The sequence below is a fragment of the Coturnix japonica genome, chromosome 17 (genome assembly GCF_001577835.2).
Source record: "Coturnix japonica isolate 7356 chromosome 17, Coturnix japonica 2.1, whole genome shotgun sequence".
In the NCBI taxonomy this organism is placed as follows: Eukaryota; Metazoa; Chordata; class Aves; order Galliformes; family Phasianidae; genus Coturnix; species Coturnix japonica.
Genome location: NC_029532.1, coordinates 4,615,840 through 4,629,289, shown reverse-complemented (window position 1 = coordinate 4,629,289; position 13,450 = coordinate 4,615,840). Strand labels below are relative to the sequence as shown.

The 13,450-nt window shown below is 49.8% G+C and overlaps 1 protein-coding gene across 3 annotated transcripts in view; it reads right to left on the bottom strand.

Annotated features, from left to right (window-relative positions):
- Positions 1–3,517: 3,517 nt before the first annotated feature.
- The window catches only part of ABL1 (ABL proto-oncogene 1, non-receptor tyrosine kinase), a 57,449-nt gene continuing 47,516 nt past the window's right edge, over positions 3,518–13,450 (bottom strand). For 2 of the 3 annotated variants that reach the window (XM_015879261.2, XM_015879260.2), the window contains exons 7-11: positions 12,752–12,936; positions 10,559–10,711; positions 9,884–9,973; positions 9,479–9,643; positions 5,273–6,972 (exon numbers count right to left, since the gene is read on the bottom strand). In XM_015879261.2, coding sequence (XP_015734747.1) covers positions 5,273–6,972; positions 9,479–9,643; positions 9,884–9,973; positions 10,559–10,711; positions 12,752–12,936 — 2,293 coding nt within the window. Of the gene's footprint in view, positions 6,973–9,478; positions 9,644–9,883; positions 9,974–10,558; positions 10,712–12,751; positions 12,937–13,450 lie in introns of all 3 variants that reach the window. The other variant, XM_015879259.2, reaches the window with a different exon arrangement.

The window sequence follows — 13,450 nt, the reverse complement described above, 5'->3', positions numbered from 1 at the left end:
GGATGGAGGCACAGAGCGCCCCAAAGCAAAACCCAAAGCAGGACGGGAGCTGGGATCCACAGTGCTTTGGGCTCAGCGGGGTCTGCAGGTGAGCAGAGCACCCGAGTGGGGGAGGCAGCCCATCCCCTGCCACCAGCAGTGATTTCTAAGGCAGCAGCTCCTGAAAATAAAAGGAAAAAACTCCGTTCTCCTTCTCTGAAGTTTTGCAGAGCTGCCCAAGGTCACCCGGGCACCGCTCAGCCCCATAAAGCAGCACAATGGCTGCGAGCTCCTTCCCCTGCACGCATTAGTTGGGCGCTGCAGGTGGGACCTGCGCACTCAGAGCTGAGCGCTGCTCAGGTGAACGCACTTAAGTCCTCCCCGCAGTGCTGCTAAGAGGAGCACGAGGCTGCAGCTCCCATCAGCTGCTCCCATCAGCCTGCCCCGTTAACAGCCCCGTGCAGCCAACCTGAACCTGCCAGGCCTGGCAGAGGACCAGGGGAGGGACTGCAGGGCTGCAGGCAGAGCGTGGAGTGAAGAGAGGAAGGGAGAGAAGGAGGATGAAGCTGCAGAGAGAGCAGCTCAGTGAGGGGTTGTAGTGGGGAGGTTTCTGGTTGCTTTAAGGGTGCTGCAGCACATATATGGGTGTCTGCCCCATAGCGTGACCAGGGGATGCTCCGTAGCGGGCATGCTCCATAGAGGGAAGGCTCCCTGGCTCAGATGCTCCACGGATAGGATGCTCCATTGAAAGAAGCCCTTGATACCCCCAAGGATGCTGAGCACTTTACCACCTCTCTCCCTCCCTGTGCTCCCCCCAGATGAGAGCATCCTATTCTCTGTCCTGCCTCATCCTACTGAGCCTGGCAGCCTGCTGCCCACCCCACCAGCACCACCAGCCCCGACACCCTGAGGATGTGCTGGAGCCACGCTGGAGAGGAGCTGAGGCTGCGGGTCCCTGTGTGTGGGCAGCCCCGATGCGGCGGCGAAGCGAGGAGCTGGGCACACTGCTGGGCATCGCCAGGGGGCTGCGGGGCTACGGGCAGCAGCACAGTGTGGGCACACGGGGACGGCAGGAGGGCTCGGAGAAGCGTGGAGGTGGCGGAACGCTGGGGAACCTGGCTGAGGAGCTCAATGGATACAGCAGGAAGAAAGGGGGCTTCGCTTTCCGCTTTGGGAGGTGAGGGCTGCGGGGTGAGCCGCGTCCCCACCATTCCTGACGACTCGCCGTGGAGCAAAGGATGCTGCAGGGCGGCTGCTGGGGTGCCCTGGGGAAGGGAGGCAGCCTGTTTGCTTCGCACTCAGCCCTGCCCCACATCTCCCAGCCTCAGAGATGGAAGAAGAGGAGGGAGTCCCGCATCCCTTCCTTCTGTGTTGGATGGGTCCCAGAGCTGTGCATGCCATGCTGGGACTGTAGTTGGAGACCCAGGGAGGTGCACTGCAGGGCTGCAGCGGGGTGATGCTGCAGTGACAGTCCCCACGGGGACAGCCCAAGCACGGCCGTGGGTGTGGAGCAGCTCTGCGCTCTCCTTCCTATTAACGAGAAGCCCCTCCGGCAGCAAATTCTGCTTAGTGTCACAATGCCACTTGCATGAGTGAGCTCCTGTGTGCCAACCCAGACACGGCAACAGGGCTGGAGAGCGTCTTAGCCCTTAGACATCCCCATGTGAGCACACAAACCTGCCCTGCACCGACCTGATGCAGCGGGTGGCACAGCGGTGACTGACCTCCAGCATCCTTGTCCCCTCCTGCCCTCACCTACACCCTCCCATCCAGCCCAGCACTGCAGAGAGGCTGGAACAGCCCCAGGTGCCACAGTCCTGGGTCCCTTTGGCTCCAGTGCCAAAGGGGCAGCAGTTTAGGGAAGAACCCCCACCCCCCAAGCAGCCCCACAGCCATTCTGCCTTCTCCTTGGGGCAGATTCAGCACTGCTAATGCCAACACTTCCCTTTGCTCCTGGTAAAGCCGAGGTGTTGGCAATGCCAGCTCCAGCTGCCTCACTCAGGGCAAGCTCAGCACCAAACGATGCTCCTGTTTGATGGCAGGCACACAGAAGTGCAGCAGGGCAACTATTTGCAAGCGCTAAATTGCACCCTCCAAACCAATTCTGAGCTCTCCTCTGCTCCCCACAAGCCCCCCAAGGGGCACAGGGGGGTGGGCGCACTGTTCTCCCCCAGTGCTGGGGATGGGAGGTTGTATATCGATGTTTCTATGGCAACATTTCTTTCTTCCTCCTTTCTTTCAAGTGTTCATAACATCAATAAATACGCAGTGATCAATTTTACCCCTGTGCTGGAATGGGAGGGATGGGGAGCACAGATGGGACCTTTAACAGAGGTGGATCAGTGCACAGCCAAGGGCAAGGCAAGGAGCTGCCCTTCATCAGACATGGGACGAGCTGAGCTTCCACACATCCCCAGCACCAACACAGCTGCAATCGTGGGGAAAAAGTTATGCACAAATCATTGACCACATTTCCCATCTTATGACAAGGAACTGCTCAAAAAACAAGGCAGGATGACATTAAAGGGAAACTTAAAAGAGCCAACGTTGTAATTTCCAAGACACAAAAAGCAAAACAAAAACACAAACACAGCTATTTTTCCCCTAGAGCACTCTCACTTTCAAGCTCAATAGCCTTGAAAATTGGAGCAATCAAACTGTTAAATGCATCGATCTGTTAAATCAACTCCTACTGTACTTGGCTAAATTTAGCCTTTAATCCCCCTTTCACTCCCAACACGGCAGATCCCAGGGCTTTCCCCAGCTGGGTCAAATGACCTCTGCCTTCCCACGCCAGCAGAGCATCCCAGCATAGAGGGATGGATCTTCCTCTATTTGTGGGCAGATGGAGCTTCTCCATCTCAGCCCACAGGTATCCACCATCCTCAAGCCTTGATCCAGCCCCACACCACCACAGCCACAGCTCCTGCTGAGCTCTCATGCCCTGTGCCAGGGCTCAGAGTGCACCAGGGGTTGGTAAGAGGGTCTGAAATGGGGCAACCTGGGTATAGAACCCAAAACCACCACTGAGCAATTGCAGGGCTTTGGGTGCAGCGCTCTCACCTGCTCTCTCTTCCTTCCCATCCGGCTTTGTTCTTTGGCACCATGGTTGGATCAGATGATCTTTGTGGTCTTTCCAGCCTTAGCGATTCTATGATCTCAGTTAATTAAGGCAGAGCATCTCATTTCAGACACAGCTTGGCACTCAATACTAACCTCAGTGCTGCTCTGTCTGGATGCTCCTGTCCAAAGCCTGCCCTTCAGCACAGCTGCCATGCAAACGTTTGTTAGTAGACAAACACGGGCTTTCCTCAACACTGATTTATTTTTAAATACACTACGCAAGAGAGGCCAGAATAAAACAAAAAAAAGAAATGAATCAAAACGAAACAGAAAGCAGAGAAAGAGAGGAGGCGGAATCGTGTACAGCAACAACCTGTACTGAACCGAATGGAAGAGGAAACAACCCCCTGAAGAATCACAGAGATGAAGGACAGAGCTATTTACACACCGTAACAAAAACGAGCCTACAAAAGTGTGTAATAACGAGATACAAATGTATAATATAGTGGCACAATATGTTATCAAAGTAAAAACAGTACCTCCAGGAAAAGAGACAGTCCAAGGTGTTTTGTTTTCTCTTACAGTTTTTAAAGGCAGCCTGTGGCAGGAGTGTGTGGTTTCTCTGTTAAACGTTTGCCATGGGTTTTTGAAGTCAGGGCTGTTTGTGAGGGCGAGGAACGGCGTGAACACACAGAGTGAACTGCTGGAAACGATATACAAAAGGTCAGCTCCAAGGAGAACAGCATAAAATACAATTGAAGGCAATCAGTGTTTAAGATACACGAGAGGGGCCACAAGAGTTATGGGGAAACAGGACGTAGAAAATGTCAGGTTTTTTTTTTTTCCTCTTGTTTGGAACTGTTAAGAAGAGTTAAATTGCACTGTTAATAGCCCTAAACTTTGCTTTTTCACTATTGTCACAGGTCACAGTTAGTCCCCAGTCATGTTGCATCAGTTGGGAAGGTTACAGGGCCGTGGGCAGGAAGCCCATCCACCCTGCTGTCAGCATTTTGGGGCCGTTTCCTTGGGAGATCCACCAAAAGAGGCTGCCATCTTCACAGAACCTCATACGATGGGTGCAGCCACGCAGCCATGAAGGCAATGACAGTTCCAACCCCAAAGTACCGGCATCGAGCTCTCCACAGGGAGCTGGCACTGGCACATCAAGGGTAGGGCAGCGCTCTCAAAGGAGCACAGGAACCAGGCCCACAGAACAGAAAAGGCTGCAAATACAACTAGAGAAACAGCAGTTCTTGCCCATCTGTGACGGGCAAGCTCAACTGAAGACACTGCTGCAGGCACAGTGGTATCTTTGAAGTCGGCCCAAGCTATCCCCTCCTGTCACCCACGGAGCGATGCTTTGCTCAGCACAGCCTGATGATGCTCCCACACCTCCTCTGTCACCCCCTGCCCCAAGCACCAGCCTGAATAGCAGCAGCAGCGTCCTCCTTCAGCCCTCTGCCAGCCCTCAAGTGCTACCGTGGGGGATCTGCAAATGCTGCTGCATCAGTGGGTGCTGTCCGGAAGGGTTTGAACCCAGGCAGCTCAACTGGGCTCAACAGCATCAAGGAAAGGCTGAAAACATTGATATAAAGGGCAGCAGGTGGGATCATAGGAAGAATGTGAGTGAACACCACTGGTAGCATTCTATCATTTCTCAAAGTTACATTAACAACTTCCCCCCCCCTCCCCTCCTTCCTCTCTCAGGCTCCAAATCTATCGCATTACTGCCAGGTTCAATGTCAGACTCAGGCAAGGGATGCACGCTGCAGCTCTCCCAAGAAATGCAATAGGAAATATTGCTATTCAGACACTCAGCCGTGTGTACAGTGGGGCAGAACGCAGTAGGAAGTCCTCCTGAGGAGGATGGCATCTCAGTGTCCATCAGTCCGGCTTCAGCCTTAACGTTTAGTCCAGAACAATAAAATATTAATCAAAAGGCATGACGTGACATCAGCACTTAGACTTGTAGTCCACAAGGCAGGAACTCCACAGATAAGACGATTACAAGTATATGAAACACAGGGAATCTGGGCTAAGAGGGTGGAAAGTGCCTCTTGAACACAGCCCTGCTCTTTGGAGCTGGGGCATCCATCAACAGTCTGTGCGTCTTTGCACAGCCCGAACCCAAACGCCCCAGTCCTTGGTCAGTCCACACATGCTGTTCAATCTCTCCACAGTTGACTTTGGCCCACTGTGACTTTATTATTCTTTCCCAACCTGGTTTCTGCTACCTCTGAACGATGTCGCTGATTTCCTTGACGGAACTGAGCAGTTTGCTAAAGTCCTGCGTGGCCGCAGAGCCGCTGCCAGCCGTCGCCGGACAGATCTGAAGCTCCCGCAGGTTGTTCTCCAGCTTATTGATGGCCTCCCGAAAGGCAAATTTGTTCCTCATCTGCTGAATGGAGTCCACGTAGCTCACACAGAAGGTGTAGAGGTTCTTGCCGGCCTCCAGGACAGTGCTGTGGCTCGCCATTTGTTCTGAGTTCTTGCTAATGGCGAGCCGTAGAGCCTCGGTGCTTTCCAGCACCACCCCCTTAGTGATGGTGCCGCTGGCAATCCTCTCTGGGGGCTGACGGGTCTTCCGCAGAGAGACCCTGGTGGATATGAGAGGGATGAAGGCTGTAGATGATGGCTGGTCCCCCCCTGGGGCAGAGGGGACAGATGAGGAAGAGGCAGCTGAGGTTGCTGTGCTCATCAGCAGCTTTGTAGAGGACTGCGGCTTTGGTACAGAAGGGATCCCGAGCTTTTTCACACCTTCCCCCGACTGGTTTGGCTTGACAGCTTCACTGCTCACAGCATCTGCAACCTGAGTCAACTGTTTGGATTTAGGACCAGACACCACATCTGCTGCTGCTTCATGGCTGGGACTGTGAGATACTTTTCCAGGCTTGCCAACAGAGGATGAGGACAGTGGAACTGGAGGGGCTGGCTTCAGCTTTGATAACTTCCCTTTGTCCTTCCCTGCCAACTCAGAGGTCTGCTTGAGCCTCCTGAGCCGCGGCTCCTCAACAGAAGCTTTGCTGGCACCTGCAAATGCAGCAGAGTTGGGTTTGGCAGCAGAACCTTGGTCCATTGTCGCAGTGGTACCTAAGGCACTGGATTTGACTCCATCGTCCTTGTGCAGCACGCTGGAGGAGGGGGGGACGGCGGGTTGCCTACGGCCAAGTTTTGGAGTCAGAGTGGGAGGGCTGGAGCCAGGACTTGACTCCGCATCTTTGAACACATCATCAGTGGTCTCTTCATTTTTCTTAAGCAGCCGTGGAGGGGGGGTCACTGTCCCCCTGACAGCAATGTCAGTCTTGGTCTCATTTGCCCGCTTTCGAGGCAGTGCTGGCTTTTCACTTTTGTGCCCCCCAAAAGTGGAGGAATCAAACTGGCGTCCTGTGGACTGCAGATCCCGGGGCAGAGTCACTGATTTCCACTCCGTGTCCTTTGCACCGTGGGGCACACAGGAGGCTGAGCAGGACCTTAAGAAACGCTTGCTGGAGTTGGAACTGCTCTCCTCCTCCCCAGACACCCCCCGGCTGCTGCTCATTGTGCTGGACTTCTTCCGTAAGTGGGGAGACAAAAACCCAGAGTTCCCAGCAACAACCCCGTTGGTGACACCGGCCCCATTGCTTGGGGTTTGAAACTTAGAGGGGTCGGCTGCTTCTGTGGGAGGAGCAACGAAAGCTCCATTGCCAGCATCCCTGCACTCCTCCTCCCCACCCACCCTGCGGTCCGAGTGGCCGTCCATCTCTCGGAAGGAGCTGCTCCGCTTTGGAGGGGTGGGGGCAGTCTTCTTCTTCTTCTTGATAAGGGCACTGAAGAGGTTGGGCTTTTTGTCTTTTGGAAGCAGCCTCTCATCTTCATTCAAACTGCTCTCCAGGGCCACTCTCTCCTTCCGTGGCAGCAGAGGAGAAATAGCAGGTTCGTGGTCCAGAGGGTCTGCAAGGGAAAGAGAAGAGACTACTGAGCTTTGCTTCAGTACCCAGGACAAGCTGCTTTCTTCCACGATCTAAACCATTTCAGCACCTCCAAAAAAGGTGCAGGTTCTGAAAAGAAAACCACCAGGAATAATTCAAGTACAGCTACACAGAAGCCCAGACTGAATGTGATCCTTAATCCTCCACACACTCACCTGTGAGGTGGCCAGACTTGGCTGCCAAACTACATTCCCTGTAGGCTTCTGATTTAAACAGCAATATACAAACACAAACTGTTTATGTTCAGATTCCCATCCTTGCATCTAGAGACTTGTCTGAACTTCGTACTGAGAAGAAGATAAATACAATGATGCTGCTTCTTTTGGTCCCTGTGAGGTTGCTGCCTTTAGAACGTCTGACCCTCCGAATTAATAAGAAATCTATGTAATCCACCCTTGTTCTTTTAGCTTCTGATACTCCTAACCTCCTTCCCTGACGTCGCTCTTCATAGGGAATGGAAATAACTCTTTCACAAGCAAAACCAAGACATCCCTTGGCAGCTGAATGCCTCAGGTCACATCACCAGAAAGATCACCAGCTTAGCACAGTAGTGGAGGGAAGTGGGAATAACAGCCTCCTTCAGCAGGATTGCTCCAGAAGAAAACAGTGGGGTGACCCTTTCTCCACTTACAAGAGGTATTTAAAAATGAATAGTGGTTTATAATAAATTTATGCTGGGTCCTGCATGTCTCTGTATTTGACTGACTGGGGGTCTCATTCCAGGCCAGGCACTCAGATGGCATGCTAATTCAAGAGAGCAATGCCTTTAGGGCAGCATATACATTTAGAGCTCAAGTAGGTAGTAAGAAGGGAGACGAAGCAGACACATAGATCAAAAGAAGGCTGCTTCTCAGTCACATACTGGTGATCATCATGCTGAGGGTAGGATTTTGGTTGAGGAAGGAGTCAGAAGAAAAACAGTTTGGTACATAGGGAAAAGAGTATGATTCCAAAGGACTAAGTGCCACTGAACCATTCACATGTAAACTGAGGCAGACCTCAACAAACCAGCAGAGCTCCTACAGCACTTCAGACAGTGCTGTTCAGACACAGTGGGGCTTTGGAGACCCAGGGAAAACTAGTAGCTTTCATTAAGGACCAGCTTCCAGCCACTGGACTATGAGAACACTGACAACTAAACAGGAAATTGCAATGAAACATCTATAGGAAATATGTGTTTTTCCACAATAAAGACTGAAATAATACCCAGCATAATGTTAAAATCATATTGTTCCTGCTGCACTTGAATCTCTCAAAGTCCTTAAGTATTTAAATGAAGTTATTTTACTTCAAAGCTTACAAAACTAGGCAATTATACCTCCTGTATACAGCGGGCTGGATTTGCCATCGGTCTTTAACACTACATTGCATTAATTAAGTTATAACAAAAATAGTGAGCTCACTATTCAAATCTTTTTCCAATAGAAACAGAAGGCTCTTTGTTATTTTCATTAGCAAACAAGTCAATTCAGAAATCAGTACATTCTGTGAATAACTTTCTTTCCTGTTTCAGTCACCGTCACTTTTCCAGCATTTTACACTCCCTTTTGTGTGTGTGTTTTCCCCTTTCTTTATCGAGATGTACATTTGCTACTGAAAGATGTACCACTAGGTGAGTCTGGCGTCATCCAGAAAAGGTCACTCACAGGAATGGTCAGACAGGGCGTGTTTATCACACACTGCATTTTGTTTTTATCTTGCTGTTTTTCAAGCAAACTGGATACGAATCTACTGTATACATTCAGTGCCTCAGCACTGCGTTCATTACCTCAGAATGGAAGAGAAATGCTTGGAGAAACAGACTGAATAGAGTTTAATTTCATGGAAGATTCTGTAAATACCTCTTTGTCCCTTGCTGCAATTATATTTGGTACCTGCCAAGAGTAATACTCTTCAGTGCTCCAAGCACAAAACTGGTGTGATGGAACAGTGAAGAAACCTCCCTTATGGGGCTTGCTAAACCTGAGCAATCGTGCTGCTCTAAATTATGCAGTGTGGTAGTAAAGAGGCTTGAACACCGCAGATTACCCAGTGCTCAGATGTAGTGGGAGATCCCTCTGATAGCTCCTACCAGGGAATGGGAAGAGAATGTGACCAGAGAGCTGTGCTCAGGCTCTTGTCTATAGGGAGCTGTAGGCAATTGCCATTAAGTTAAAAGAACTCCAAGGAATTCTCTAAGCAACGGCAGGTATAGCGCCAACTGCTCAGCCAGCTATGGATTCACACTCCCAGATGCTCTATGTTTGTATCTGGTCCCAAGATTAACAGCCTGCCTTTCTGTAATAAATGATGAAAGGAGTTCTGAAAGCAGGAAGGCAAACTTAGCAGCCTGTCACCCAGAAATACAATGCTGATACATAAAGATGGCACCTGTTTTCAGACATGGCTTTTCCTAAGCAAAGACCTGAGCATGCCTTTTGTTTTTCCTATTATTTCCTGAAGGAATAATGACTTTAATTAAAACCTACCACATTCCCCTTGGCCTCGAGCGTGTGCAGTCTCCAAGCTCTCATTCGCATCTTTGCTTTCAGCAGCTCTCCTCGATGTTCGTGTCTTGGTTGGTAACTCTGGGGCCTGAAGGAAATTGCTCACTACACTCCTCATGCCCTTCTTTCCCAATTCCTTCTCCACCTCTGCAATGCACACAAGAAAAAAAGATTACTGTAATACATAGAATATAAAAAAACCAGAGCACTGCTCCGAGTTAATTGCACAAAACAAATGAAACAGCACAAAGAGGGAGATCCTTAGGGCTGGTCAGCCATTTGGCTATTTATAGTTAGACACGTGCCCTTGTTGAGCTACGTGCAGAGTTCAGGACACAGGCATCCCTTGTCCCTGGAACTGCCAGCCCCAAAGGGACCCAGACTTACCATCTGATATGCTGGACTCCTGAAACATCGTCTCAAACGCCTGATGGATCTCAGCGAAGGAAGGCCTGTCAGAGGGGCTCCACTGCCAGCCTGCAAAAACACCGGCACTGAGAACTTCCTACCAGCATTACACACCCATCACAGTACACGAGGAGGTGCCAACTATCACAGAACCCTTTTTATTAAATGGCCAAAAGAAAACACCAGCATGGAAACTTGGTGTGAATGGTGCTGGGCATCTGTAACCACCACTGAGCCAAAGTAAGGGCAGGCATGGAACATCTCGGGAAGGAAAAATACCACATAACAAGTCACGTACCAAGAGGCCACAGAGGAAAAGCAACACCTACTCCCTTAAGAAGCCTACCAGACTCCTGCCTCACCCCTGCAGCACAAGTTTATCTGTAAGCAGTCAGGGAAAAGGAGAAAAAAAACAGCAAATCTCTCCCCAAGGCCTACGAGCTCCCAGCAGGGAAGAATGGCTGGTTTCATAGTGCTTCCATCCTCTGGGGAAAGCAGCTCTAACCAAGCATCTCCACACAGCACTGCGTCTTCACTAGAACCAACAGAGAGTTTCTTGTATCTGGCTGGATGTGACCAGATCTGGCCACGTTCATTGCATTGCTGAAGAGCTACAAAGCAGTAATGGCATTTGCAAGGCTGAAGAACACTTACATGCTCTCATGAGCTCATACACTTTCTCAGGACAGCCTTCAGGGCGCTCCATCCTGTAGTCCTTCTCCAGCAGCTCATAGACTTGAGACAGGTCAATCCCAGGGTAAGGGGACATGCCATAGGTTGCAATTTCCCATAGCAGAACACCAAAGGCTGCAGTGGGTAGAAAAATAAAACAAACAAACTAAAATCAACAAACTTTATTTTCATCTTAAATTTGAGGAGACATTTAGTGGGAGTAGTCGCTAAACAGTGCTGCACACTTAAACCAGCTCTGAGTGGCTCAGACTCCATGCTCAGTGTTAGCTTCAATGTTAAAGCAGTGGAACAAGCCCCTTCGTCAGCACAGACAAGTCTCCTGCGATATGACAGAATAGAATTAGACTAATTTTGAATGTATCAGTTGTCTCAAACCTGAACGCCTTGAGATCCTTCAAGTCCTATTAAAGGCACAATTAAGAGACTTCACAGTGGATTAGCTGAAACTGTTTCACTGCAGCACTGCAGTCTCTCTCCCAGTTTGACAGCTCCTCTCATCTGCAGTCTCTCCCTAGAGGACTCGCGTGTTTTAATAGCTCAGTGTTTTTTGGGGTGCCCTTGTTTAGCTGCAGACTGGAAGGGAAGAGGGGGTCCCGCTGGTGAGAGATATTCAGTAGTTGCTACCAATGAGACCAAGTCTGCATGAGACATTTTGGTCATGGGGAAAGCTGAGCAGAAAAGGGGAGAGCACAAAGAGGTTCTTTAAACAGGAGAGGCATTCAAGTCCCCAGACTCAGCGGGGATGCAGGTCAGCACCGGGGTCGGGCAGCTAACCCAGGAGTCAGCCATGCAGAATAGACTCAACACCAGTTCAACAACCTGCATGTAATTGGTTCAGTCACCCTATTCTGGTCTTAAACTGAAGAGAAAGCGATTACAATTCTGCATAAGTAAGGAAATCACATCACATTACATGGTAACACCACCAAGGGCAATTTACATTAGACATTTCTGTGCACAATTTTCTTTGATTTCTGTCTGGAGGCAGCGAGGTGAAAAGCATCTAAACCCTGGCATGGCCAGCAGCAGCCGTGACCTCTGGGGACAGCCAGCTTGCTCTGATCAGATCCCAAAGTCCACCGCTCTGACTGTCACTCTGCAAGGTCACACCAACCCTAATTAAAGATACCCAATATCCCTTTCAGATCTTTCTTCCCAGAGCACTCCACTACTGAAGTACAAGGGCTCCCCGCAGCCACCCGGCGCGGCCAGCAGTGTCACACAGCAGCTCGGAGCAGAAGAAAAGCTTAGCTCAGCTCCCTCATCGCTAAAACGTTTTGGATCAGCCGTGCTCTAAGAGTTCCTTCAAAATAAAGCCTCTCTCTGCACCGTCTCCTCAAAACTCCAGAGAACTTCACTGCTGCTCCACCACCGTCTGATCTTTTAAACACATAGGAGATGCTCAGGGTAATGTTTTCAATGTACCCCTGGGATGAAGTCCTGCAAACTTCTATCGTGTATCACCGGGCACTTTTGAGGATCTGACCAATAGCTATGGAAGAGATATAAAACCCAAAGAAAGGCCGATAAAAAAAGAAGTAGAATGAGATTTTTCTGCAGTCAGATTTCATAGAATTTAGCTCCATTTAGCTAAGCCCAGTCTTATCACCAGCACCTCAGGGCTCTTCAATAACCATTTGTCATCAAATTTTCTCTCTGTTTCTGCTCATCTCATTCCAAAGATTATTCTTTTAAAATGCAGAAAGACGAGCTCGGAGCTATCACCAGACAGACAGATACACACATAATTTTTTAACATAAAATGAACCAGATCCTCACTTTTCTCCTTAAAGTAGTTTGAAAGTTCCTGGCGATAAAGCAATATATTGCTTCACAGTTCTGTGCCAGAGCTCCATCAAGTCAGCAGCACGGCTGCCCTCCAGCCCCATTTCATACAACTCTATAAACACCACAGTGTCCTTTGTTTTCATACTTGTCAATGACTCAAACACGTAAAGCCAGGTCTGCAGCCTCACTTCTCCACTCCAAGACCGACTTGGCAGAGATTAATTCCTGCACTCTGATACAACACAGCTCAGAGCAGGGAGCATTGCTCTCTCCTGAAACATTTCACAGCATCCTCATTTCACAGCCCTGGAAACGAAGGTTGTAAAAGACCATAATCTGAATTAATTTGTTCATGCAAATTCTTACCCCAGACATCAGACTTAATGGAGAACTTGTTGTAGGCCAGGCTCTCTGGTGCCGTCCATTTGATGGGGAATTTGGCCCCAGCGTGGGCAGTGTACGTGTCACCTGTCATCAACCTGCTCAGGCCAAAGTCTGCCACCTTCACCAAGTGGTTCTCCCCTACCAGGCAGTTTCTGGCAGCGAGGTCCCTAAAAACAAGAACAAAACCAAGCAATGAGAAGTCTGTCCTCTCACTTCTAGCAAGAGAGAGGAAATTTGCTGTTCCCAAAGAAGCCTGGGCCTGCACGTGATTATTCTGATCAGGGTATTACACAGAAATTATGCAGCTCTGCACACACATGGAAGAGGGAAAGTTATTTTCCATTCCGGCTTTGTAAGACTGTCAGCCCAACTTCTTTTTTTTTTTTTTTTTAAATGCAAAATGAAAGCTCCAAGAACCCCCTCACTTTCAATAAAAGCTGCCACCCTCAGGATAAAAATAATGTAAAGAAATGTCAGTGCTCAAGTTATCAATAGCTGAGGATGAGCGCTGAATTAAAGACGTCGCAGTGCCTCCCCTTCTTGCCCACCTTTCTAACACCTCCATCAACCCAATCACCACCGTTCACCCTTCAGAACTCCTCTCCCAGTCCCTGCTCAGAGGCAGCTTTAACTCCCAGCTGTGCCCTCCTCCCTCCCAAGTATCACATATCTTACAGCACC